The sequence below is a fragment of the Eleutherodactylus coqui genome, chromosome 13 (assembly GCF_035609145.1).
Source record: "Eleutherodactylus coqui strain aEleCoq1 chromosome 13, aEleCoq1.hap1, whole genome shotgun sequence".
In the NCBI taxonomy this organism is placed as follows: Eukaryota; Metazoa; Chordata; class Amphibia; order Anura; family Eleutherodactylidae; genus Eleutherodactylus; species Eleutherodactylus coqui.
In genome coordinates, this window is record NC_089849.1 from 118,384,791 (window position 1) to 118,409,237 (window position 24,447).

The following is a 24,447-nucleotide window of genomic DNA, read 5'->3' on the forward strand; positions in this document are numbered from 1 at the left end:
TAACTTTATCCAGTATTCTGCTAAAAGTCATTGGACAACTGAGCAAGAATCAAAATTCGTATTTATTTACATATGTTAACACTTAGTTGGGGGTCCCTTGGTCCTGATGACATTGGATACTCTCCCTGGCATACTCTGTACTAATGTCTGATACTCTTTAGCTGCTATTTTCCTGCCTTTTGCAAATGTTTAGTGAGTCTTCTCAAAGAAGATGCATCAGCTCCTTTACAGTGGTGCAAGGAGCGTCGTCATTGGACAGTTGAGCAATGGAAGAACATTTTATAGATTGATTAGCTTACCCGTCGCGCGTTGCTGCGAAGACAGACAGACATACATTCGTTTTTATATATCTAGATAACAACCAATCACAGTGCAGCTTTTTTAGGTTACCTCAGTGGTATAATATATAACAACCAATCACAGCGCAGCTTTCATGTTACCTCAGCTTTATAATATATAACACCCAATCACAGGACAGCTTATATGTTACCTCAGCAGTATAAAATATAACAACCATTCACAGTGCAGCTTTCATGTTACATAAGCGGTATAATATATAACAGCCAATCACAGCGCAGCTTTCATGTTACATAAGCGGTATAATATATAACAGCCAATCACAGCGCAGCTTTCATGTTACGTCAGCAGTAAGAGAAATAACAACCAATCACAGCGCAACTTTTATTCTGCCTCAGCAATATAAAAAATAGCAACCAATCACAGCGCAGCATTCATTTTACCTCAGCGGTATAATATATAGCAACCAATCACAGCACAGCATTCATTTTACCTCAGCATTCTCAATATCCAGCAATTGTCTTGTGATACGTTCGGCGGATGCATCATTTTGTGGTTGAACACGCATCCCGTTGCTCGTAATGCCTTTTGCTTTTGTGCTTGAGATGAAAATCAAACGATCTTTGTCTGGGGGGGCATAACTGTCGACGACGCTCGCACGCACGCCACCTATCGTAGGATAGCTGTACTATGCCTGTAATCTTCCCAGGAGTGTACTCAACAACTTCCCATTAACTTTTCCTATTTATGACATAATCAATGCTCCTGCCAAATTTCAAGTTTCTATAACATTGGGAAGCGAGAAAATTCGATTCCGTACGTAAAATTCGGACGCCAATTGTTTTGCGCTTAAAATTGAATAATCGAGTTGGGACCCACTAACTTTTCCTATGTATGACATATTCAACGCTCGTGTCAAATTTCGAGTTTCTATTACATTGGGAAGCGAGAGAATTCGATTCCGTACGTAAAATTTGGACGCTAATTCTTTTGCGCATAGAATTGAATAATCGAGTTGGGACCCATTAACTTTTCCTATTTATGACATATTCAATGCTCGTGCCAAATTTCGAGTTTCTATGACATTGGGAAGCGAGAAAATTAGATTCCGTACGTAAAATTTGGACGCTAATTCTTTTGCGCATAGAATTGAATAATCCAGTTGGGACCCATTAGCTTTTCCTATTTATGACATAATCAATGCTCCTGCCAAATTTCACGTTTCTATTACATTGGGAAGCGAGAGAATTCGATTCCGTACGTAAAATTTGGACGCTAATTCTTTGGCGTATAGAATTGAATAATCGAGTAGGGACCCATTAGCTTTTCCTATTTATGACATAATCAATGCTCGTGCCAAATTTCATGTTTCTACTACATCGGAAAGTGAGAGAATTAGTGGCAGTGATGGAAATCGAACGATCTACGTGGGGGGGGCGTAACTGTCGACGACGCACGCATGCGCGCCATTTATCGTAGGATAGTTGTACTATGCCTATAATCTTCCCAGGAGTGTACTCAACAACTTCCCAAAGTTTCATGGCGATCGGATGAATGGTGTAGTAGCGCATAAAGGACAAACAGACAGACAGACACGCAGACAGACAGGCATACATTCAATTTTATATATATAGATGAATCGCTCGGCTCCATCTTCAAACCAGATGGAGGTACCGGGGTGTGGAGGAGCCTTTTGTCTGAGCGTGTTGTGCCAACAGTTATGTACGGCGGAGGTTCTGTTATGGTCTGGGGATGTTTAATGTGGTATGGTCTGTCTGTTGCTTGTAGTGGCAAAGACTTCAAACATGGAGGTGTACATTGACATTTTTGGATGTGCTGCTGACAATGTGGCAATACTCTGGAATTGTCAATAATACTTCCTACAAGCAAATGCGCCTACTCACAAACCCAACGCTGTCTTACATTGGTTTGAGGATATGGATGTTCTGCGATCGGACCGGCTGCACAGAGTCCCAGTATGAACCCTACTGAACATCTTTGGGACGAACTGGAAAGACGGGTCAGGAAATGCGAACGGCGTCCATCTTCTTTGCGAGAATTTGTCAGATGTTTGCAGGATAAATGACGGGAAATGACAGCTAAAAAGTATCAGACGTTAGCAGAAAGTATGACATGGAGAGTATCCAATGTTATTATGGCCAGAAGAGCCGCACTAAGTATTAACATATGGAAATAAATACTACTTTTGATTCTTTTTCAGGTGTCCAATTACTTTTGGTGGGGTAGTGAATCTTGGCACGACCCCTCTAACTCTGTGCAGGGCATTAGGACTCCTGTATCAGAAGAAGAGCTTGGACCTCAGTTAACATAAAATATGGAATTGATGCAACATTTTGAACCTCTTTAAATAGATTTGCAAAACAATAAGTGCACTCTAAACTTTATTCACGTAAAACTTGAACTCATTCCCCCCCCCCCAAGTATTTCTCTGACCATCACATGATTTCTCTCCCGAACAGAAGGACTCGCCTAGAGCCATCAATAACCTTCGCAGGTCCAACAGCACCACTCAGGTGACGCCAGGTGACAGCTCGCTGCTCAGGTAATGAGCTAGGACATAGCCCATGTAGTACCTCATGGTGCTGGACACACGTGAAGGCTGCAGGGCTGCGCTGGCCTTTGTCTAGATGGTGGCCATCTAACCTGGGTGTAACATATGACAGATCAGAAGCAGCCTGTTCATGTTCTGACCTTTGTGTTCCCAGCTGCTTACCCCCTGGGGGTATAAATGCATGAGCGTGTGGGAGGGGGCTTCTCCTCTCTGCTGGAATGTGACAAATGTTCTGCAAGGAGGAGTGGGGGGACTGCTGATTCTTTGTCAGACCCTGTAGAGGATCTCCTTTTGCTCTTGACATAGGAGGCTTCTTATGCTGTATTACTGTACTTTGGAGTTTAGCAATCCCTTCCCCCACAATTCCTGATGAGTCGCTCCATTTGCAATACAAATGGGGGAAAACTTAGTATTGCGTTTGGATTTGCAACCTGTGTGCTCACTTGTAGCAAGACCCTTAATGCAAGGCCTGCCCGGGACTCACAAGGCATTCTGCCACTTACATTGCAGCAGTAGCTGGAAAGATGAATGTTTATTTCAATGACACCTAGGAGGTCTACTTTGTGTCCCCGGCAGGTACATGATATTACAGCTACCATGTAGGTTGTCACTCAGCTTTACCAGACAAACTTGCCATTCAGGAATCTGATAAAGTTGAGAAGATTCTGCATCTCATGGGCACTGCCCATCAGCCCAAAGAAGACCAAAATCATGGTGTTCCGGAGGAGCAACACCAAATCAGCCAGGCAACCTACCTTCATGCTGAACAACTGTACACATACAGCAACTGACAAGTATACCCACCTGGGCCTAGAAATCAATCTGTCAGGGAGTCTCAAATCAACCATGGAGACTCTAATAGACAAGGCATGCAGAACCTACTATGCCATCAGAAAATTACTCTACCATCTTAAACCACCAGTAATGGTGTAGCTCACAATCTTTGACCACTTTATTGCCCCAACCCTTCTATTTGGCAGCGAAGTCTGGGACCTGCACGCATACCCAGACTGTTCCAAGTGGCATGTCAGCCCAACTGAAGTATTCCACCTGGAATTCTGCAAGCACCTTTTCCAAGCCCATCCGCGCACCTCGATCAGCACTTGTAGACCTGAGCTGGGCAAATTCCCTCTATGCCTCACAATCCAGAAGAGGGTGCTATTATATCAGGCCCACCTACAAAGTAGCAGTTAAAGCTCCTACCATCAAAAGCCATAATACACCAAAGGGCCCCCAACCAAACCCAGTGGGACCAAATCACTACCTAGCCCTGCCTCACAAAAGCTGAAATCAAGAAAATGATAAACAAGAGGCAAGAGTAGTATATCTGTGACTGGAGGAGCGACACAAGAGCATCCTGGAAACTAACAATATGCCAGGGGCTACAGACTGGCCTCATATCTGGAAATCCTACCACACCCCAAAAAGCGTCAGGTTCTGAGCTGCTACAGACTGAAGACCCATAGCTTAGCCATTGACGTATGGTGCAGGCCAACAGAGTGGTCAGGAGGCTGTGGAGGATGAGGCCCACTTCCTGCTGCGATACCCCAAATACTAAGTGGTGAGGAACGCTTCCTTCAGGAGACTTTCTGATTTTTGGACGGACTTCAGCTCCATGGAAGAGGAAGCGAAATTCCACATCCTGCTGGGAAAAGAGGGAGACGCAGTTTCCATAGCAGAACAATATGTCAGTGCCTGCCATAGACTAAGAGGAGCAATGATATGCCATGGACTCCTATACCCCCTTACATGATATGCCATGGTCTCCTATACCCTCTTACATGATATGCCATGGACTCCTATACCCCCTTACATGATATGCCATGGACTCCTATACCCCCTTACATGATATGCCATGGACCACTTTTCCACCCCTCACCCTAGAGATGCTTTCACCCTTAAACCCTAGCCCAATCTGCCACCTCTACCCCCCCCCCTATCACTATTTTGTAATCGCTTTGGCAATGCTAATGTCTATTAAGTCCTGCCAATAAAGCCTCTTTGAATATTGAATCATGCTCCCAATATGGCTACCATTACAGCATCCACAGGGGTGGTAAACCTGGGCATTCTATTCAGCTGTTTGTCCTACTCTAACCATTTGTCTCTTTTCTGCAGGGACCAGCATGACGATTTCTTAGCATTTTTTGAAAGCAGCTCTGTTGGAAGGAAGAAGCTACATGGACTGGCCAAAACTCCCCCGGAAAAGAAGACCACTTGGAACATTCTGGTACATTTCAAGACGAAACCTAAAAAGGGGTTCTCTAGAATTATTTGGGTCATGTCCCTACGGGGAAGCACTGCTTGTTTATTTACATCGGCTGCTTGTGGTTTACATTAGAAGCTGAAAATCCTAATAATTGGCACAGTCAGGAGCTTTCTACACTTGTATCCAGCCTAGACACATCTGTAAGCTGAGTACCACAACGCTCTAGTCTGCCTCCATACTTTGCTACAATGTGTCAAGTTCATCCTGAAGTCCAGGCTGTTTCGCTGGCAGAGGCTTGTCTAGATTGGGTACAATTGTAGCAAACCTCTGATGTGAGAAGTACTGTATTAGGTCTCTACTGGCTTTCAGCCTCTGGTGGTAAAAAAACAACTTTCATTTACTGACAGCAAGCAGCTATCTTGAACATAGAGAGGAATGGACACATAAGGTCTGTGAGGAAGTTGCAGAACTTTTATTATGCAATACTACCTTGATGATTAGAAGGTTGACGAACCTGGTGAATGCAGACGGCCAGGTTAGATTCCGACTGTGAGAATCCCTCCGTGTAATGCGACCCTGTGTCCCTGCAGTGACCCGCGGCTTACCTGTCTAGCGTCTTCGCTCTGCGGATCTGCCGGCTGGTGCACAGCCGCACGGGAGCAGTGCAGACCCGATGCTTCAGCGATGACGCCGCATAGGACATGCCGCGATTTTGTTTCTGTGCGAGTTTTCCATAAACCAATGCAATCCTATGGCAGCGTGCAACGGCAGAAATTCCACTGGAAATCTCGCCATGAAATTTCCGCCCGTATGCATTCAGCCTAATGTCCACAGGCGGATTTGATTTAATGAATCTGTGTGGTTCTCCCACAGCTCTAGCTGCCCATAGGAAATAATGGGGCACCTGCAAGTGATTAAACATCTGCGGATTGTGCGGATCGCAGACGTGTGGATTTGAAATGCAGTATGCTCCATTTAGTGCGGTAGAAACGCGGATAGGGCTCCATTCACCTCTATGAAGGCTCCAGATCCACAGTGTATTTAAAATACAATGAAATACATTTGCAGGTTTAACTGCGGATTTGAAGCCAGGGAGGTGGGGCCGAGGGCGGTACAGTGCAGACAATGCGATCTGGCAGCCATGTTATAAAATGTTTGACGTGGGAAAGCTTGAAGTGCTGATGGAGGACGACCCATCGTTTGGGATACCAATAACGAGAATTTCAAGGATAGGAATCTCAATGACAGAATCTGGAAGCAGCTGGCAGAAACAATGTACCAAACTGAGTGGACCGGAGACGCCGTCACCGCCAAACAGAGTGTCTGTAAGTACTGTCTCCTGCTGTTTAATTGCGCACGAGTGTGAATGAAGCATGCAAGTAAAAGCGTGCCTTTTGTTTGCGCAGCTTGCTGTGTATCTTTGAATGGATGTTTCTGTTTGGTTTATTTTTCCATGCTTGTGTTTGTTTGCATGCGCGAACATGTGCAAACACATATTGCATGTGAGCATGCAAGCGCACATCCACGTGCAATATGTGTTTGCATGCGCATGTGTGTTTATGTAATGCACGCATGCCTGTGATTTTCTTATAATATATATATTTTTTCTTCTTTGCTCTCTTGTAGCGAAGAAAATAAAGAAGAAATGGCGCTCTGCAAGGGACCAGTATAGAAAAGAGCTTACCGTTACAGCGAAAAATGGTGATGGTGCCCTAACTAAAAAGGCATACATCTACTTGCGCACATCAATGGATTTGCATCCGTAAGTATAAAAAAAAAAACAGAAGTCAGACAAAAGTTGCAAGAAGGCCCCTCACACTGTATTTTTTTTAACCGCTTGATGACGACAGGTCTGCTGTTAAAAATTTGTTTATTTTCCACAGCTCCAGTGACAACCTCCTGGAAGCGGTGGCATCGGAAGACTTGGTGGAGGAACAGGCCTCCCAGCCTGTTAATGAGGATATTGCAGGGGAAGGAACGTCACAAGCTGACGCTTCTTGAGACCATATCGGCCATTGCAGCAGTTACCCCACCCCGCGCAAAAGTGGAAAAGGGGACGCCCGACTTCTGCGGAAAACCAGGCTTTGGCAATAGCGGCCACCCGCCAGGCTATGAGGCAAGAAGCGCTGGACATCATGTGGCAAAAAAATAACCCTCTGGATGCTGCGGAGACACACGGCCATTTTGTTACTGCATCACTCCGCAGCATGCCTGACAGCATGCGTCTAACAAAGCAGGACTATATGTCCTTTTTGATAGAAATGACCATGCCACCAAGCTCACCCTGTGAACTCCACTGCTTAACAGATCAGTACCGTATGCGCCATCGGCAACGGGAATTGTTTGACTCTCGGCCTCCACCACCACCGTCACCTCCTCCTACGCCCACAAGCCTCGCAAGACATTCATGCCTATTTGTATATCCAACATGGGCCCCCTTCAAGTGGTCATGTTGGAAGAAGCCAAAATACAGAGGAAGCTTATTATAGGCAGTCCACCAGCATGCAATCCTCTCCAAGCAGTGATGTTAGATATCAAAATCTGTAGGCTCAATTAGAAGCGAGCAAAAAAAGTTCAGAAACTTTTAAGCCGTTTTTGCAGCCCTGTTTTCAAAAAATAAAAAAAGTGAATTTTTTTTTTACATTTCAAATCGACTTGTGTCCTTCTTTTGGTTCATGCTACGTGATTACCCCCCAAAAAGATTCTCTTTGAATTTCTGACCCACCAAAAAACATTGCTTTTTTTGGGTAACGTATTATTTTAGACTCGATCAACGCCCCTTTTGCTGCTGTCCACAGCTTAGCTGCGCTTCCCGCATTACTTGCCCTAGCCACCCTCCCATTGCAACCAGTGAAGAGGGGCGGATGGGGGGCTGGAGCCCGTTGCACTAGCTCCCGCCTCTTCCCCTTGCAGAGAGCTGCAGCGTATTTCAGCCAGGTGTGAAAAACTGACTAATATACCCCCGTGTGAAAAAGCCCCAACTGTTATATTTTGATCCTCCCTCATTTTCAAGTTACACGGGACTCACCTAGCAACTGCGGTCCGTAACTTCGCCGGTCTGCCAAGTGGCACTGCTCTGCCGGTTATTTGAGTAGTTGTCTATCAGTACTCCTAGGCTGTGAATGGCTATGAGTCGTGCTACACAACAACTGTTAAAAAAAAAAACAACACACACACCTTATTTGGAAAAAAAAAAAAAAAAAAAAGGTTGGAAATTTATTTGCACCACATTTTTTTTTCTTGTAAAAACGCGAAAAAGGTAACCCAAAATGAGGTATTTAGTTTATAATATGGCCAAACATTGCTAATGCCCATTAAGCACGTAAGCAATGTTTTGCCATATTACGTAAGCTCGCAACCCAACGTCAAGGGTCCTCATTTTCTAGTCCCTAACTAAAAAAAAAAGCTAACTAAAAACAAATTTGGCAGCCAGGAAAAAAAATCAAAACCTGGTTTAGAAAGTCCTGACCCTTAGGCTACATGGATAGAGGAGGTAGTCCATGTAGTGATCTCTAACCTGAAGCCCAGAAGATGCAGGCCTAATTGCTTGATTCTGACCACGCCCTCAAACTGATGAAGTTGTAGGAGGTGGGTCATCCACAAGTGTCCAACCCGCATCATTGATACGGCAAAAATTGTGCAGAACCACAGTGGCTTTAACTATCGTACACGCGTTTTCAGGGGTCATCTGAAATGCTACCCAGGGATACTCGCCATTTACTGGTGAGTATTCCAAAGGCGCATTTGACGAACCGCCGAGCACCCGTGAGTCTTTAATTAAAGACCCTCCATCTGGTGTCCAACCCTCTGCTGGGAAATGGCCGCAGAACATGGATTGACAGGCCAAAGCTCTCATCCGTGACAATTACGAATGGGGACATTGGACATGGGGCACCCGTGGCTCTGGCAGGGCCAGCTGGTTGGAAAGCAGCTGCTGGCCCATTGTGGAAGCCCTGAATATGCCAGCAGCAGCAGAGCTTCCATAGGCCCTGATATCCACCAGTGCAAATCGGTAGTTACTATCGGCTACCGCCAACAGGACTACCAAATAGTACTGTTTGTAATTGAAATATCGGGATCCTGAGAGTGGCGGCTTCTTGATCCAAAACTGCCGACATTCAGCAAAGCATGCGTATCTGAGCCCACATACAATTACTAGGGGCGAAACATTTGCTAGGAATACAGACTGCAAATCAAATGCATTCCAAAAGAACAAATAGAGTGAAGGGAAAAGGATAAAGTGGGGGGAAAAAGTAAACTTCTGCAAGCATGAACTTACCGGAGAGTGACAAGCAGACGCTCCTCAGCTGTGATGGCCTGCCGCATGTTCATACCTCTGAACGTTAAGTGCGGCCGAAGGACCTCAAGAAGCTTGTCGAAGCTTGCAGTACTCGTGCGACAGAAAGCGGCAAATTTATCTTCATGCTTGCTAAGATCGCTGTATAGCGTGGCAAAATGCCCCTTTCAAGGCTGCTGCTTGATAATGGGGTGAACCCAAAACTGCCGCTACTTAGGTTGAGGCTCATTTTCCGGCGCCGCCTCCTCCTCGGAGTCATCATCAAAGAAGTCGTACGCTAGCCATTCCAAATAGGCAGTACGACCAGCACCAGACAATGGCATCCTCTATTCTCTGATAGAAGCAAAGTGAAATGGCTTCTAAGCATTGGCCAGTTGGCCGGACAAGGTTTTTGGGGTTGGCTAGGGGTTTGGCTTTCTTTTCAAGGCGTATTGCAATTTTTTTTCCACGCGGATAATCCACAATACATCCGCGCGGAAAAAATCCACGATCTCCCGCAAGCGATAAAAATACAATTTTAGGTAGATCCGCAGTGCATCCGCATCACATATCCGTGCGGGGTGTATTATGCCCATGGACATGAGGCCTTAGCCTATAAAGTCCTGCTCATTAGATTGCGTTAAATGGTGAGTTTTGATAGCATGTTTAACCCCTTAATGAGTTAGAAAACAGCTTTTTCCCCCCATTTTTCTATACCGTTGTTTACTATTTTTGCACAATGAAAAAAAGATTTTAATTTTGTGTCATTTTCCATTGATGGAGCTTTCTGACTATTGGACTTAATAATACAATTGCTTCATCACTTCTGTAATACACTGCAATACTTCTGTACTGTACCTGTAAATGTAAAACCGAGAGGCATCCTATAAGGCTCCGCTGCTAGATTAACAAGCATAGCTGACCTAAGGGCCTTCATTAGACCCCCGGGTGCCACGGAAACCCCAATGGCCCCTACTTTTATCACTCAGATGCTCCTGTCACTGTTGACTGCAACACCCGAGGGAGTTAAAGGGGTTGTCCCGCGCCGAAACGGGTTTTTTTTTTTTTTCAACCCCCCCCCCCCCCCCCCGCCGCGAGACAACCCCGATGCAGGGGTTAAAAAAGAACACCGGAGAGCGCTTACCTGAATCCCCGCGCTCCGGTGACTTCTTACTTACCTGATGAAGATGGCCGCGGGGATCTTCTCACTCGGTGGACCGCAGGGCTTCTGTGCGGTCCATTGCCGATTCCAGCCTCCTGATTGGCTGGAATCGGCACGTGACGGGGCGGAGCTACACGGAGCCGGCATCCAGCACGAGCAGCCCCATTGAAAAAAGAAGAAGACCGGGACTGCGCAAGCGCGGCTAATTTGGCCATTAGACGGCGAAAATTAGTCGGCTCCATGGAAACGAGGACGCTAGCAACGGAGCAGGTAAGTGAAAAACTTCTTATAACTTCTGTATGGCTCATAATTAATGCACAATGTACATTACAAAGTGCATTAATATGGCCATACAGAAGTGTATAGACCCACTTGCTGCCGCGGGACAACCCCTTTAAGCATCCAGGATCAAAGTCTGATCCTAGACTTTAGAGTGGGTGTCGGCTGTATAATGCAGACACCACCTGCAAATGATGGCACAGCTCCTGTGCCCGCGTCATCACTGCTCCATACTGTTACGCCAGTTGAGTTCCTATGATATAATAGTATGGCACAGGCCAGGAAGGGGTTAATAACATTTTATTTAATAGTAGGTGAAGATTTAGAGGATGTAAATAATTTTTTTGCCCTATTCCCTTTATTCGCAGGATGACCAACCTCGTGCTTTTCCTATACCCTCTAGTGCCCGCAGTGCTAGCTCTGTTCCCAGCCTGAGCATAAAGAAGAGAGACATGCCCACCCTGGCACCCAATTTTCCAGCCAACAACCGGTATATTGCGTAGCATTGTCTTAATAAGGATAGATTTGTGCTTCTTGAATATTACTGAATATTGAATATTTCCATGTTTCTTCCCATTTTTAGGAGTAACAAGGGAGCTGTAGGAAACACTGTAACCACTATGGTGCACAATAACTACTCCTCCAGCGATCGAGGACTTGCCGCCAAGAGCTCCAATCAGAAGCCGTCATCTCTAAAGTAAGAGGGGTGGAGATAAATTAGGACACATTGAAGGTCTTTGATTGGTATTTGGGGATGTATATTGGCACCCAGGGCAGTTTTTAGATGTTGTATGAAATTAGAAAAAAAGCGTGCTTTTAGTATTTCAGAAACCGCACCACCCTGTGGATCGTGCTTTGTGTTATAGGTCAATGTATCCAATTTCTTTCTATGGAGAGTGAGTGCCATGCACAGCCAACTATCTGCTTACCTAACCAAGTGTCGGGCAAATGAGGGAGACTGGGCGGCTGGAGGAGAATTCTCTCGCTGCTCCCCCCCTCTCCATTCACTGTAAGCAGTGGTGGTTCAGTACTGAACGACTGCTCTTTACACTGATCGATATGTCGTTCAGATTTTAAGCTGCTTTAAAGTGAACGACTGGATGATTCTCATTTAGTTTTTACATGCTTTTACCTGGGATGATTATCGTTCAAAACCCCACGGGAGCCTGAACAACCAGAACGATTATTGCCCAATGTTAAAGGGCCCTTAAGCCACTCAGGATGGTTAAACCCCTAATAATCATTTTTATGACATAGGTGTGTGATACTTAGACACCATAATTAACACAAACATCCCTTAACCCCCATTTCTTCAGTAGATCCTTCCAGTTTTCACAGACCGCTGAGAAAACATTCATTTTACAAGTTGGATTTTAACCTGTTTGATTCTTTGTTTTCCCAGGGATAAGTGGCGGTTGGGGTATCTAGTAGCTGCTTATCTCACTCGCATAATAAAATAACATGTTAAAGGTGTAATTAACTTTGGAAAATCAAAGCATTACTTGTATCTTTTTACTTCATCCTCCCCAGTAACCAGAGGAAACCCAAAGGTGAAGAATCAGAAAGCAGCTACCAGAAATCCCAGAAGAATCTGTCCAGCACGAACAACCTGGGGCATAACAACGCTGGAGGAAGTTCCACGCAGAGGAGAAAAGAGGTCACTGCCGAGGAGGCGGAGCGGTTAGTGCTCGCGTTATCTGCATCCATCTTCCTTGTGCTTTCTAGTGATGTGAGATATAACTTTACAGACTTCCTTCATTTGTATTGCACAGTTGCATTCTATTGGGCATATCTAGACATTGATCTGCTGAAGTACTTTGTGCTGCTGAGGACCCTGATCTTTCCACTCTTTGGCTGACCACCGTTTGTCACCATTCTCCTCCTAACCTTATAATACTCCACCTGTCCTCACTAATATCATCGCACTGCCTCCTACAAGATCAGCACACTCCTCTGCAAAGATACTCTGTGCTGCTAAAGGCCGTGATACTTCGACTTTCTGTGTGAGACCTCCCAATTGTCTCCATCTTACTGTTTGCATCATAGGCAACATAATCATCTGAGTACGCTGGTCACTGCCTACCATAAGATCAGCACACTCCTCTACCGCTGCTCTCATCATTCCCATCATCTGATTGCTTGGGCAGGTTTCTCACTATGTTTAATGAAACTAATGTTGGTTTTGTCCTCAATGCAGAAAACTGCATGTAGATGGAAGCCAGGATGGAACCATAGAGGAAACCTCCATCTCACGCAGTGTCTTTCCCTTTGCAGTCTTTACACCGGTCAGAAAAGTTAATTGCTCAGTGCTTTTCTGTCCCATGTAAAAGACTGATGTCCCCAATAACTGTGAGATGGGGACCAAAGAGGTCACTGAGCGGCATCTGGTTGTGTACACCCAGCCATGGTTTTCTTTGCAAGATTGTATACTTTTTACACATACAACCCCCCCCCCCTCCAATCGTCCTCCACTCAATCTCCCTCCACTAACTAACAAAAATTGCATGTATTGCATTGAAATATACAAGGTAGTTTATGTTAATATTCTGTGGTTGATCTTGAACACACCTAGCATGCTGTTTCAGGTATTCGGAGACTTAAAGCGGAGGCAGTTACGGTAAAAATGACTATTTAATACATTAAAGGGGTTCTCCGAGTTAGTTTCTTCTTTTTTTTTCTAATCTACAGGCAATAATGAAAAATAAGAAAAGAACCCAAACTTAACCCTCTGTGGATCCCCACCTTCTCTTTACAGCCTGCAGATAACTATGTCCTATATACAGATTGGCTGCAGTGGTCAGTCTGTATACAGAATATCACCGTTCAGAGGCTATAAACAGACCTGGCAGCAAGAATGGCAGATGCAGCGGTGGATGGCCACAACAGATTCTGTTGATATTTTTTACTCATTTTCTGCAGATTAGAAAAAAATTAATTCGGATAACCCCTTTAAAGGGCTCTGTCCCATCAACATTAGGTTAGACCCTATCCTGTTGATAGAGGATAACTTGCTGATCATTGAGAGGACTGACTATTGGGACCCCAAGCAATGGCCATCTAGAGTGTCCCTGAATGAATGGAGCCCGATCACACATGCACTGCCGCTCCACGCATTTCAGTGGGACTGACAGATCTAGCCGAGCTCAAGTACTCTGCTGCTTCTGGCAGTTCCTGTAAGCCGATTTATGGGTAAAGCATTTAGTCCATTCAAATGGTCTTTGATTGAAGACCTATATTGCCCGTAACTTTACTAATCTGCAGAAACACTGGAGGTTTTTTCTTAGGTCTGTGTAATATAAATGAGATAATGGGGTGCCATACTAACTGAAACTTTTGGTGCGCTCTCTAAGATGTCATTCCTGCTGTCCTCCTCTGTATATCCTAAATCGCCTTCCCATTTTCCGAAAGTAAAGAGTGATACCTAGCTAGAAATTTCATTGGGAGTCTCTTGTAGATAAGGATGCTTCTGCTACGGTTGAGCTGCTGTAACTGCCTGCGAATCACTACTAGTTGACGGGTGGTGCTGATCAAAACAATAAGTCCAGCTGCTGCCCGGTAATTAGTGGGGATTACATGAAATTAGATTGTAATAGAAGCGGTCACTGACATGGGCATGTCTCCTGTACAGGTTTATTCTGCAAGTGAACAACGCAGCAATCACCATTCAGCGTTGGTACAGGCGCCAACGTCAGACACGGCGATCTGGGGAGGAAGCTCTGCGGTATATCTTGGCTTCTAAAAAGGAGGTAATTCAGCATAAACATACAGTTGTCATCAAGACTGTTACAGGCTTAGGACTGTGTTCGGTGGGGTTGTGACCACTGGGACCTGTGTAATCCTTATGGAGAGTGCAGCTTCATCAATATCCATAGATGTCAATGAGAGTAATGGGAACAACACAAGGTTCCCATATGTGGAGATTGGGCATGCATGCAGCCCTCTGAGAATAAGGACCCCTCAGGATCAGACCTTCAAGGACTCCATTTTTATGGCTTATATTATGGGAAACCCATTTAATGTAGAACTTGGTTACATATAAGGGTGGGCAGAAGGGACAGTAAAATTTCACTAAAGGTGCCCATACACATCAGGTAACCGTCAGCTGGACCTGCTAGTTTCAACAGAATAGGTCAACCACAGTGTATATGGGGGGGGGGGGGGGGGTCATTTAAATCCTCCCCGTCGCAAGATATCCAGGCAAAGGATCAACCATTTTGGCAACAGCCTGTTCCCCTATCTCCTCTGAAAAAAAAATGTTTATGGTGATGTTGGGAAGAAGGCTTTTTAGGAGAATGCCCATTTTTAAAGGGAACCTGTCTTTTTGGCAGACCTCTTTAAATTTCAGCATTAGTGCTACCCCCAATAGAGATATAGTAATTAAAGTATTTGCTGCAGCTTAACAGCTCCCAAAGGTTTAGGAATGTAATGAAAAGCAAAAAGTTCCTGATTCTGTGGAGTCACATAGTATATCTGATACTTCTTAGCCAATCGGCAACTCTGAAAAGGGCTATGTTGCATACACGCCACAACTCAGGTAGTGCAGTTTGGCACTTTGGGAGGCAGTTTAGTGAGTGTGATTGTATACCCTTACTAGGGCATCATACCATTGATTTTATTTAAATAGGTCTGAATTAAAGGGGTTGTCCCGCGCCGAAACGGGGTTTTTTTTTTCAATAGCCCCCCTGTTCGGCGCGAGACAAACCCAATGCAGGGGTTAAAAATAAAAACCGGACAGTGCTTACCTGAATCAACGCACTCCGGTGACTTCTTACTTACCTGGTGAAGATGACCGCCGGGATCTTCTCCCTCGGTGGACCGCAGCTCTTCTGTGCGGTCCATTGCCGATTCCAGCCTCCTGATTGGCTGGAATCGGCACATGACGGGGCGGAGCTACGAGGAGCCGCTCTCCGGCACGAGCGGCCCCATTCAGAAAAGAAGAAGACCGGACTGCGCAAGCGCGTCTAATCCGGCGATTAGACGCTGAAAATTAGACGGCACCATGGAGACGGGGACGCCAGCAACGGAGCAGGTAAGTGAATAACTTCTGTATGGCTCATAATTAATGCACGATGTATATTACAAAGTGCATTAATATGGCCATACAGAAGTGTATAACCCCACTTGCTGCCGCGGGACAACCCCTTTAAGATCCCTTCACACAGGACGACTGTCAGACGCATTGGCGCCTAGCAGTCACCTCAGTGACTTTATTTCTTCCAAACAGGAGCGATACTCGTTCTGTGAGCGGCCAGAGATCTCTTTCCTGACCACCTCCATACACAGTACACAGGGAGTCACTCAAAGATTGAACAACTCCTGTTAACGTGGCCCAGCAGTTGCTTGGCTTTTAGTTCTGCTGAAAACAAGACTCTGACAAGTGAGCGATTTGTTGCTCAGCGTCCTGTTGGCAGTTGCTTGTACATGGGATGACTGTTGCCCGAATTCACTGTTTCCAGCAATAATTTAGGCGATATTCCCTGCGTGTAAAGTTACTTTTAGTGAAAGATTCTCTTTTAAGCCCTTCCTCCACCCAACGCCCATTTTTGTTTTTTTTCTCTCTGAAGTGCTAGCCATTAGTTGTCAACCTTCCGTTTAATTTGTTGTGCACTGCCTGTTAGTGAAGTCCTTCTCTAGTAATGGAGACCTAAAGATGGAACACCGGATGTAGAAGGGGGGTATTGGCTCACACTGTCCATAAACATCTATGGGGAGAGGAGGGGGTGGGAGAGAAAAGTAGAGACCCACACAGACTTGTTGCTGCAGCTAATAGTTAGCGTTTACTGTGATACATCAACACTGTATAATACCCTTCATGTTGTTACTTATGAAGATGTGTTACAGGAAGACAGAGAAGCAGATATGTTGCTCTCCTATGTGTCATGGGAGACCTCATAGTAGCTAGTCTACACCCACCAGCTCAGGAACAAGTGAGAATTGGAGATAGAGTCTGCAAAGGGTTAAATGGTGATAATTGCAGGATACAGTTATATTATGGCTACATATAGTGCTATTACTGATGTGTACACACACACAGCAGCTTCTTCTGAAAAGTCACCTGAAAGTGTGGCTGCACTTTTTAAATCAGACTTATTTGTTAAACTTTACTGTATATGAAAGAAATACATGGTATAAAAAGGTCAAGAAAAACACTTCTATACCGTAAACAGATACATTGCAGCTCCCTTCCTTCCTCCTCCAGAATTGACAAGGGCCACACAGGAGTGCAAGCACAAAGCAGGCCTATAGAGTTCAGGAAAACATGAAGGGTACTTTATGTATCGGAAAGATCTATCATATGCTATTGGTCAGTAACAGTAGGGATTCATTCCTCCAATTCTTGATGCCATATAAATGCTTAACTCACCAAGTTAAACATCCTTTCTCTGAGGAGTATGAGCGATGGCAAACCAGGTACTGCTAACTAAGGACCCCAAATAGCCTCAAATTTGTGTAGAGTATTTAATCTTTTATAGACCCCTTTCTCCAGGCCAATTATAGTATTTAATTTAGATTTAAGTTCTCTAAAGGCCCTTTTACATGCAAAGATAATCTTTTAAATGACTGAAAGAGTTATGATCTATTTGCATAAAGTGTTAATGGCTTAAATCGCCATTAACACTTGATCATCTTCATTTGCATGTAAAAGGGCCTCCAGGATTTGTTTGCAGAGTCCAGTGTGGGTGATTAAACACACTCTCAGCTGTGCAAACAGCTGCAACACATTCTTTCAAAATATGTTTATTGATTTTCTATGCCAACAATACAACATTGCGATAAAATGAGTAATACTTGAACATACGGGGTGTCATTCTCTTTTCTTGTAGCGTGGTATGAGTCGCAGGCTGTTGCGGGTTCGTGCCTCTCCACTTTTTTATATCGGGAGCTTAATATTCAAGGTTTTTATTGGGTAGGGGCGAACCCGTCTAGGCCATAGTGTCGTTATGTGGGCCACGGGGTCTTTGGTTCCCGTTTTCTATGAGGGTCTCTTCCTCTTAGAGACATTTACTTACGTTTATTAATGTCAGCTTTTGAGCTCCTGAGGGAGTCTCCCGCAATGCCCGCCACTCAGGGACCGTCGCTTCTACATTTCCTTTTATCCCCGTGGGATTAAGTGATGTGTATTGCAAACAAATTTTGTGGGTAACATTATATACGAAACCCGAGCCGAACTAACAAACACAATGAAATACCCCAAAGAGTGTTGGGGGGAGGAGAAAAGAAAAGAAGAGGAAGAAAAGAAAGAAGGGGGGAGGGGGGGTTGAGGAGAGAGGATGACTGGGAAAGAGGGGGGAAGGGAGGGAGAAGGGAGAGGGTTTGGCTGTCTCCTGGTTTCGCTAAGCGTATGTTAATGCTTGGAAGAGGGGAGTTAGAGGATTAGTCGGGCGAGTTAGGAGGAGAACCCAGCGCTCCGCAGATAGGTTTTCATCTCTGTCTATAGAGAACCGTCAGCAAGCCATTTGAGGAGTGATGGGGAGCCTTTAAAATCTACCCAGGCCACCCAGGCATCTCGAGACCCAGCTGCGGATTGGTTTTGCACAGTTTCGCTGTTCTGGAGGTCCTCCATATATTTAATATGGTCGACCGCCTCCACCCATGCAGTCCTCGGGATCACCCCTCCCCGTCTCCAGTGTTGGGAGATGATGTGGCGCATGGCCATGATGAAGTGGCCTAAAAGGCTTTTTTTGGTCCTAGAAACAGGGCCGGGAAGCATGGAAAGGAGAGCGATCTCGGGGGTCAGGGCCATAGGGGATCTGCAAACCTTCTCGTAGACCCTGGCGATGTCTCCCCAAAGGGGCGCAATTAACGGACAGGCCCACCAGATGTGTAACATGTCTCCTACTTCGGAGCAGCATCTCCAGCATATGTTTGAGACTTCTGGGAAAATTCTGTGGAGCCTGTCCAGGGTTCTATACCATTGTGTGACGATTTTATAGTTGAGCTCCTGTGCTTTGGTAGAGATGGACATCCTGTGGGTTAGCTGATATGTCTTGCTCCAGAGCTCTCCGGAGAACCGTATACTCAGTGCCTCCTCCCATCTCGCCTCCCATGGTGGTCATGTCTCTCCCATTCTCGCGTCAACCAACAACCCGTACAGCAGAGATATCGCGTGTGGGGGTGAGTCAGAACCGACACAGAGCTCTTCGAATGGGGTGAGCTCCGAGCTCAGTGACCCAGGGTTCCCAAACGATCCCAGGTAGTCCCTCACCTGGAAGTATTGCATCCTGGAACCTGGTTTTCGTCTGTGTGCCCCGACTAAATCACCCAGCGGGCGCATACCGTCCGGTCCCCAGACCTCTCTAGTTCGTGGCTTGGGTGCGTCTGGTAGGATTGATAGTTTGGTTACTGTTAGGGTGGCGGGGATTTGGGGATTGCCGGTTAGGGGTGTTAGTGGTCCCGGTTTGTTCATTATCTTCCTGTTTTTGGCTATTCGGTTCCAAGCCCCCAGGAGAGTTACGGCAAGGTGGGAGGCCCCCTGTCCTCTCCAGTCTACTCTTCCCGGAACCCAGAATGCGCCCCCTAGGTTTAGCTTGTTCTGTCTCTAAAGTCGCCCATGTTTTTGTGTCTGGGTAATGAAGTAGGTCAAGGATACATTTCCCTATTGCTGCCTTGTGGTAGAGCTCTAGGTCTGGCAGCGCCCCCCCCCCCCCCCCCCCCGTTGCCCGTGGTCGGGTAGGAATCTTGTAACTTATTCTCGGTGGGGAGTTTCTCCACACAAATCTTGTTGTTGCCTTCTGTAAGAGTGTGAAGAAACTCCTGGGTATGTCATATGGCATGGTCTGGAAGACGTAGAGGATTCTGGGCAGGATATTCATTTTAAGTGAGTTAATCCTGCCGAACCAGGAAAGGTGTAGTTTGGACCAACCCGTCAATTCTGATTCAAATATGGAGAGTAGGGGTTTGTAGTTAAGATCAAAGATATCCGACGGATTTGCTGGGATGTTTATGCCTAAGTATTTTAAGGAGTCCTTTCTCCATATAAAGGAAAATGACTCGCTCAACCGGTTGGCCTCCGTTAATGGTATGGAAATGTTGAGTATTTCGGATTTTTGAGGGTTTATCTTAAAATTGCTAATTTTCCCATAGCTTGTTAATTCCTCTAAAATTGCGGGCAGGGATGTGTTGGGGCTTGTGACGTAAAGCAGCAGGTCATCTGCGAATATGGAGATTTTTTGTTCTCCGCCTCCACCTGGCATCCCCTGAATGTCGGGGTTGCTCCTCAGGGCTGCTGCCAGCGGTTCCATCGCTAGAATATATAGGAGTGGGGAGAAGGGGGCAGCCCTGTCTGGTTCTATTCCGGATCTGAAAGGGCTCAGATAGGAGACCATTCACTCTGATACGCGCAGAGGGGTTACTGTATAGGGCCATGATCCAGGAAAGGGCTCTCGGGCCCAGACCCACCTCCCTCAACACCTGCTCCAGGAAGGACCATCTCACCCTGTCGAAGGCCTTCTCGGCATCAACTGCGAGAAGGCACAGTGGGGTATGGGAGCTCCGAGCTTTATTTATCAGAGATATTGTTTTAATCGTGTTTTTTGCTAGCTTTCCTTCCCGGGACAAATCCGACTTGATCAGTGTGGATAAGGGACGGGTTTAGGGGGTTTAATCTATTGGCCAGCATTTTTGAGAATATTTTAAGGTCGCTGTTTATGAGGGAGATGGGTCTATAGCTTTTACATGAGAGAGGGTCCCTTCCAGGCTTCAGGATCACGGCTATGTTGGCCTGCAGGGCCTGAGGGGGAAATGGGCATCCCTTAGAGACGGCGTTAAAGGCGGACAACATAAGTTCCGATAATTGTCCTCCCAGTAATTTATAGAACCTTGGTGTGAACCCGTCCGGGCCCGGACTCTTCCCCAGTTTCAAGTCGCGCAGAACCTGGGTAATTTCTGAGGGCGATAAGTCACTCTCAAGTGCTTCTGAGTCAGCACCTGAGATGGTGGTGTGTGTGTGACGATGTAGGTACTGTGCTGTAGGCTCGCTTTGAGTGTGTCCATCCGGGTCCCCCTGGCCGGGTATGTTATAAAGCTTGGAGTAGTAAACCCTGAAGGTTTCTAGAATCTCGCTAGGGGCACAAACCTCGGTCCCTGAGGGGTCACGGATGGACATGATGTTCGTCTGGGGGGTCTGGGGACGCAGTGCCCTAGCCAACCACCTCCCGATCTTGTTGCCATACTCATATTGCCCCGCCCGAAATCTGTCCCTTGCGCTCAGGGTGTTCTGGTCGAGTATGGCCAAGATCTCGTGTCTTGTATTTATGATGTCTGTTAGTAAGGCTTCGGACCTCTGTGCCTTGTTAGCTGTTTCGCGGGACTCTAGGTCTTTGAGTCTACATGACCGTTCTTTTTTAAGTCTCGAGCCGTGTGAGATGAAGACTCCTCTCAGGGTGCATTTTAGAGCCTCCCATTTAAGCGGCGCCGAGGTTGTGTCGGTTGTGTGGATTTCTAAGAAGGTAGTAATTGTTTTAGTTATGTCATCCATGCAGGTGGGATCTTTAAGTAAATTGTCGTTTAGTTTCCAGTTAAATCCTCTGTAGTCCTGTATTATCGGGTTAAGTTCGGCCAGTACTGGGGCATGGTCGGACCAGAGGAAGTTCCCTATAGTACATTTAGGGGACCCATCTAACAATTTGTGTGAGATAAAGATGTAATCGATTCTGCTGTACGAGTTGTGGACACGCGAATGGCAGCTGTAGTCCCTATCGGCCGGATGGAGAGATCTCCACAGGTCGATTAGGTGTAAACTCACCAGTTGTTTCTTCAGTTTGCGAATGTCCGAGAACGAGACCGAGGAGCGCCCCGAGGAGGTATCCAGGTGTGGGTCTAGGACCATGTTGAAGTCGCCTCCGGCTATGATGGTCGAGTTTTCTGCGAATTCTGATAATCTCCGGAGAGCTCTGGAGCCGAAGAGAGCCTGGCCCTGGTTAGGGAAATAAAAGTTAGCGAGGGTGAAAGTGTCGTTTAATATCTTAATTCTCAGGAATAGGTATCTCCCCTCCCCCTCCCTCTCCAGTGCCAGAATCTGTGGTTTAAGGGATTTGTGGAAAGCTATGGAGACACCACCAACTTTGCGGTCGGGGTGGGGAGCATGAAACCAATATGGGTAATAGCGATTGTGGCATGCAGGTATGCTTGCGGTAGTGTAGTGGGTTTCTTGGAGGAAGGCAATCATGATCTTCTTTTTGTGGAGACTATATAAAATCTGGTTTCTTTTCCCGGGGCTGTTTAGGCCTCTCGCATTATAGGAGCTTATTGTCACAGGTGCCATTGCTTACCCTCAGGGAGACATCGCCAGTACTGTTGAGGAGACAGCCTCGTGGTTGTAGGATGGAGGATCCTAGGAGAGGGAAATTTAGAGGAGAGGAGAAACCAGGGGAGAGAAAGGGGAGAACAAAAACAGGTACCAGTTAGAACTATATTCATGATGAGTCGGGATCTTAGGCCAGGGAAGATCCCGTCTCCAAATGTAACTGCACGCAGCTGAAAGAGCTGCGGAGACAAAAGGACAAAAAGAAAAAAATCTAGATTGCAGCAACTCGTGCTGCTGGCCTAGTATGGGGGAAGCCGGACCCGAACACCAGACCTCGGCTCCCCCCGCACCCCGGCTTCTTATGCTGAACCCACAGAGGGGTATGATTCAGGGCATCCACGAATTTTAACGAGAAGTTCTCCGACGGGAGGCTGTTGTCACAGACAGTAGGCATAAAGGGCCCAAAGAGGAGGAATTCCGCTCTCTCTGGCTAGCGTTTCCCGTTTGGGCTGACCAGGTGCCATTCTTCTCTTGGAAGCTGCGGGTCTGGCGCGTCGACTTTGGGCCAGTCAGGGATGGCTATGATCGGGAGTTCTAGTTTGGCCAGGAACCTTGGGAGATCACCCAGTCCCCTAAATGTGGCTGAGCGCCCGTCTCTTCCTGCGTGCAGCTGAAAGGGGAATCCCCAGCGGTAGGGGATGTTTCTTTCTTTTAGCGCCGTCAGTATGGGCTTCAGAGCTTTGCGGAGTTGCAAGGTTCGTCTAGATAAGTCGGGTAGAACTAGAAGGTTAGTGTCCTTGTAGATTAGAGGGCCTGATTCCCGGATTCTTCTGAGGAGCTCTTTTTTTTCTCTGTAAAAGTGGATTCTACAGACGACGTCGCGGGGTCTTGCTGGGTCGGTACTCTTGGGACCCAAGGATCTGTGAATCCTGTCGATCTCCATGGGGTTATTTTTGGATCTATTGAGGATGTCGCCAAAGCTTTTTGCAGCCCAGTTCTCTAGTTGCGCTGATTCTACATCCTCGCTCAGGCCTCTTATTCGAATATTATTCCTTCTGTTGCGATTCTCAATATCGTCGAGCTGGGTTAAGATATTGGTGATTTGCGAGGAATGGTCTTGTAGAATTCTGTGGTGTTCGGTGAGCTGTGTCTGCATCTGGATTTGCGTTTCTTCTGATTCTGCGACTCTGTGGCCTATGTGTTTTATGTCTGTTTGCAGGGCTTCAATGGCTTGCATTTGTGAGCTAGTTGCCCTTTTTCAGTAGGGCATCGACTTCACTTCTTGTAGGAATGCTCTTTAGTTGGGCTTTCCAGTCCCATTCTTTGTCGTCGGCGCCGTCGTCTTCGTCTGAATCTGTCAGCAGGGTAGATTTAGTGTGAGCCTGGGGTTCTGGCCCCTTTGATGGTGGCGTCGCGGCTGTAAGAGAGGTGCTTTCGGAGGTCTCGGGGAGCTGCTCGTCTGGGGGGTCATAGTCTGAGGGCTCGTTTGGGGTCCTGCTGTCGCAGCTTCTCATAGCTGGTGCTTGGCTATGGGGGTTTATCCCTTGAGCTGCTGTGGCCAGGGGTGTACTGCTTCTCACCTCCCTGGCCTGGAAGCCTATGCTCTTGCTCCCCCGGCTTTGGGCGTCTCTAGGCGGCAGCTGCGGTCCCCGGGTCTGAGGTGCGCTTTTCATGTCTCCCTTGCAAGGTTCTCTCTGCGCTGGGGTGTCTGGGGAGCCCCCTCTGAAAGCCCTGATTGCTGGCCCCTTCTTGGATATGGCGCTGGATGAGGTGGGCGGAGCCTGCCGCGGGAGGCTTCCGGCTGGCTTAATCTGCCTCTGGGGTTGCGGGGATGAGACCCGCTGTTCTTGGGGGTCTGGTGGGCTTATATTGCTGCCCTGCGCCGTGGGAGAGTACCTTACAGGCGTCTGTGGCGGCCCGGTTGAGAGCGGGGGTGAGGCTCCTCCCCCTTCCCTGAGCGGCGGAGCCATCTAGGAGTTCTCTATGCCGGCCGGCCGTCTCGGCAGATGAGCCAGGTAGGCATCTAGCGGGCCTGTGTCTTCACTTTCCGGGGTCCCCCGGTCTCCCTGTCTCTTAATGCGGCCCATAAAGGCAGTGCTGCGTCCGTGGATGAGGTGCAAGTGGTGTATTAGCCGGGGTTTAGCGGGAGCTCTGAAGAGGTGCGACTTACTGTTCCATGTCCTAGGCCACGCCCCCCCAGCTGCAACACATTCTATTGTTCTCCTCGCAGCTAGTGTAAACCTGCCGTAGAGAGAACAGCATGCGGTCTATTGAGAGATAAATGTGTTCGCTTTATATCTCTGGCTGAATTATGCATTTTAAGTTCACCCTAAAATCATCATTCAAATAAAAAGTGCACAATGCCCACGTTTGTCTGTAATGATTATTGCTCATTTTCAGCCATTTG

The 24,447-nt window shown here is 46.7% G+C and overlaps 1 protein-coding gene across 3 annotated transcripts in view; it reads left to right on the top strand.

The window, feature by feature from the left end:
* Positions 1 to 24,447, top strand: part of CEP131 (centrosomal protein 131) — a 95,176-nt gene that overhangs the window by 10,786 nt on the left and 59,943 nt on the right. For all 3 annotated transcript variants that reach the window (XM_066587666.1, XM_066587665.1, XM_066587667.1), the window contains exons 3-8: positions 2,778 to 2,860; positions 4,988 to 5,099; positions 11,164 to 11,285; positions 11,379 to 11,492; positions 12,326 to 12,475; positions 14,424 to 14,541. In XM_066587666.1, the coding sequence (XP_066443763.1) occupies positions 2,778 to 2,860; positions 4,988 to 5,099; positions 11,164 to 11,285; positions 11,379 to 11,492; positions 12,326 to 12,475; positions 14,424 to 14,541 (699 nt within the window). The remainder of the gene's footprint in view (positions 1 to 2,777; positions 2,861 to 4,987; positions 5,100 to 11,163; positions 11,286 to 11,378; positions 11,493 to 12,325; positions 12,476 to 14,423; positions 14,542 to 24,447) is intronic.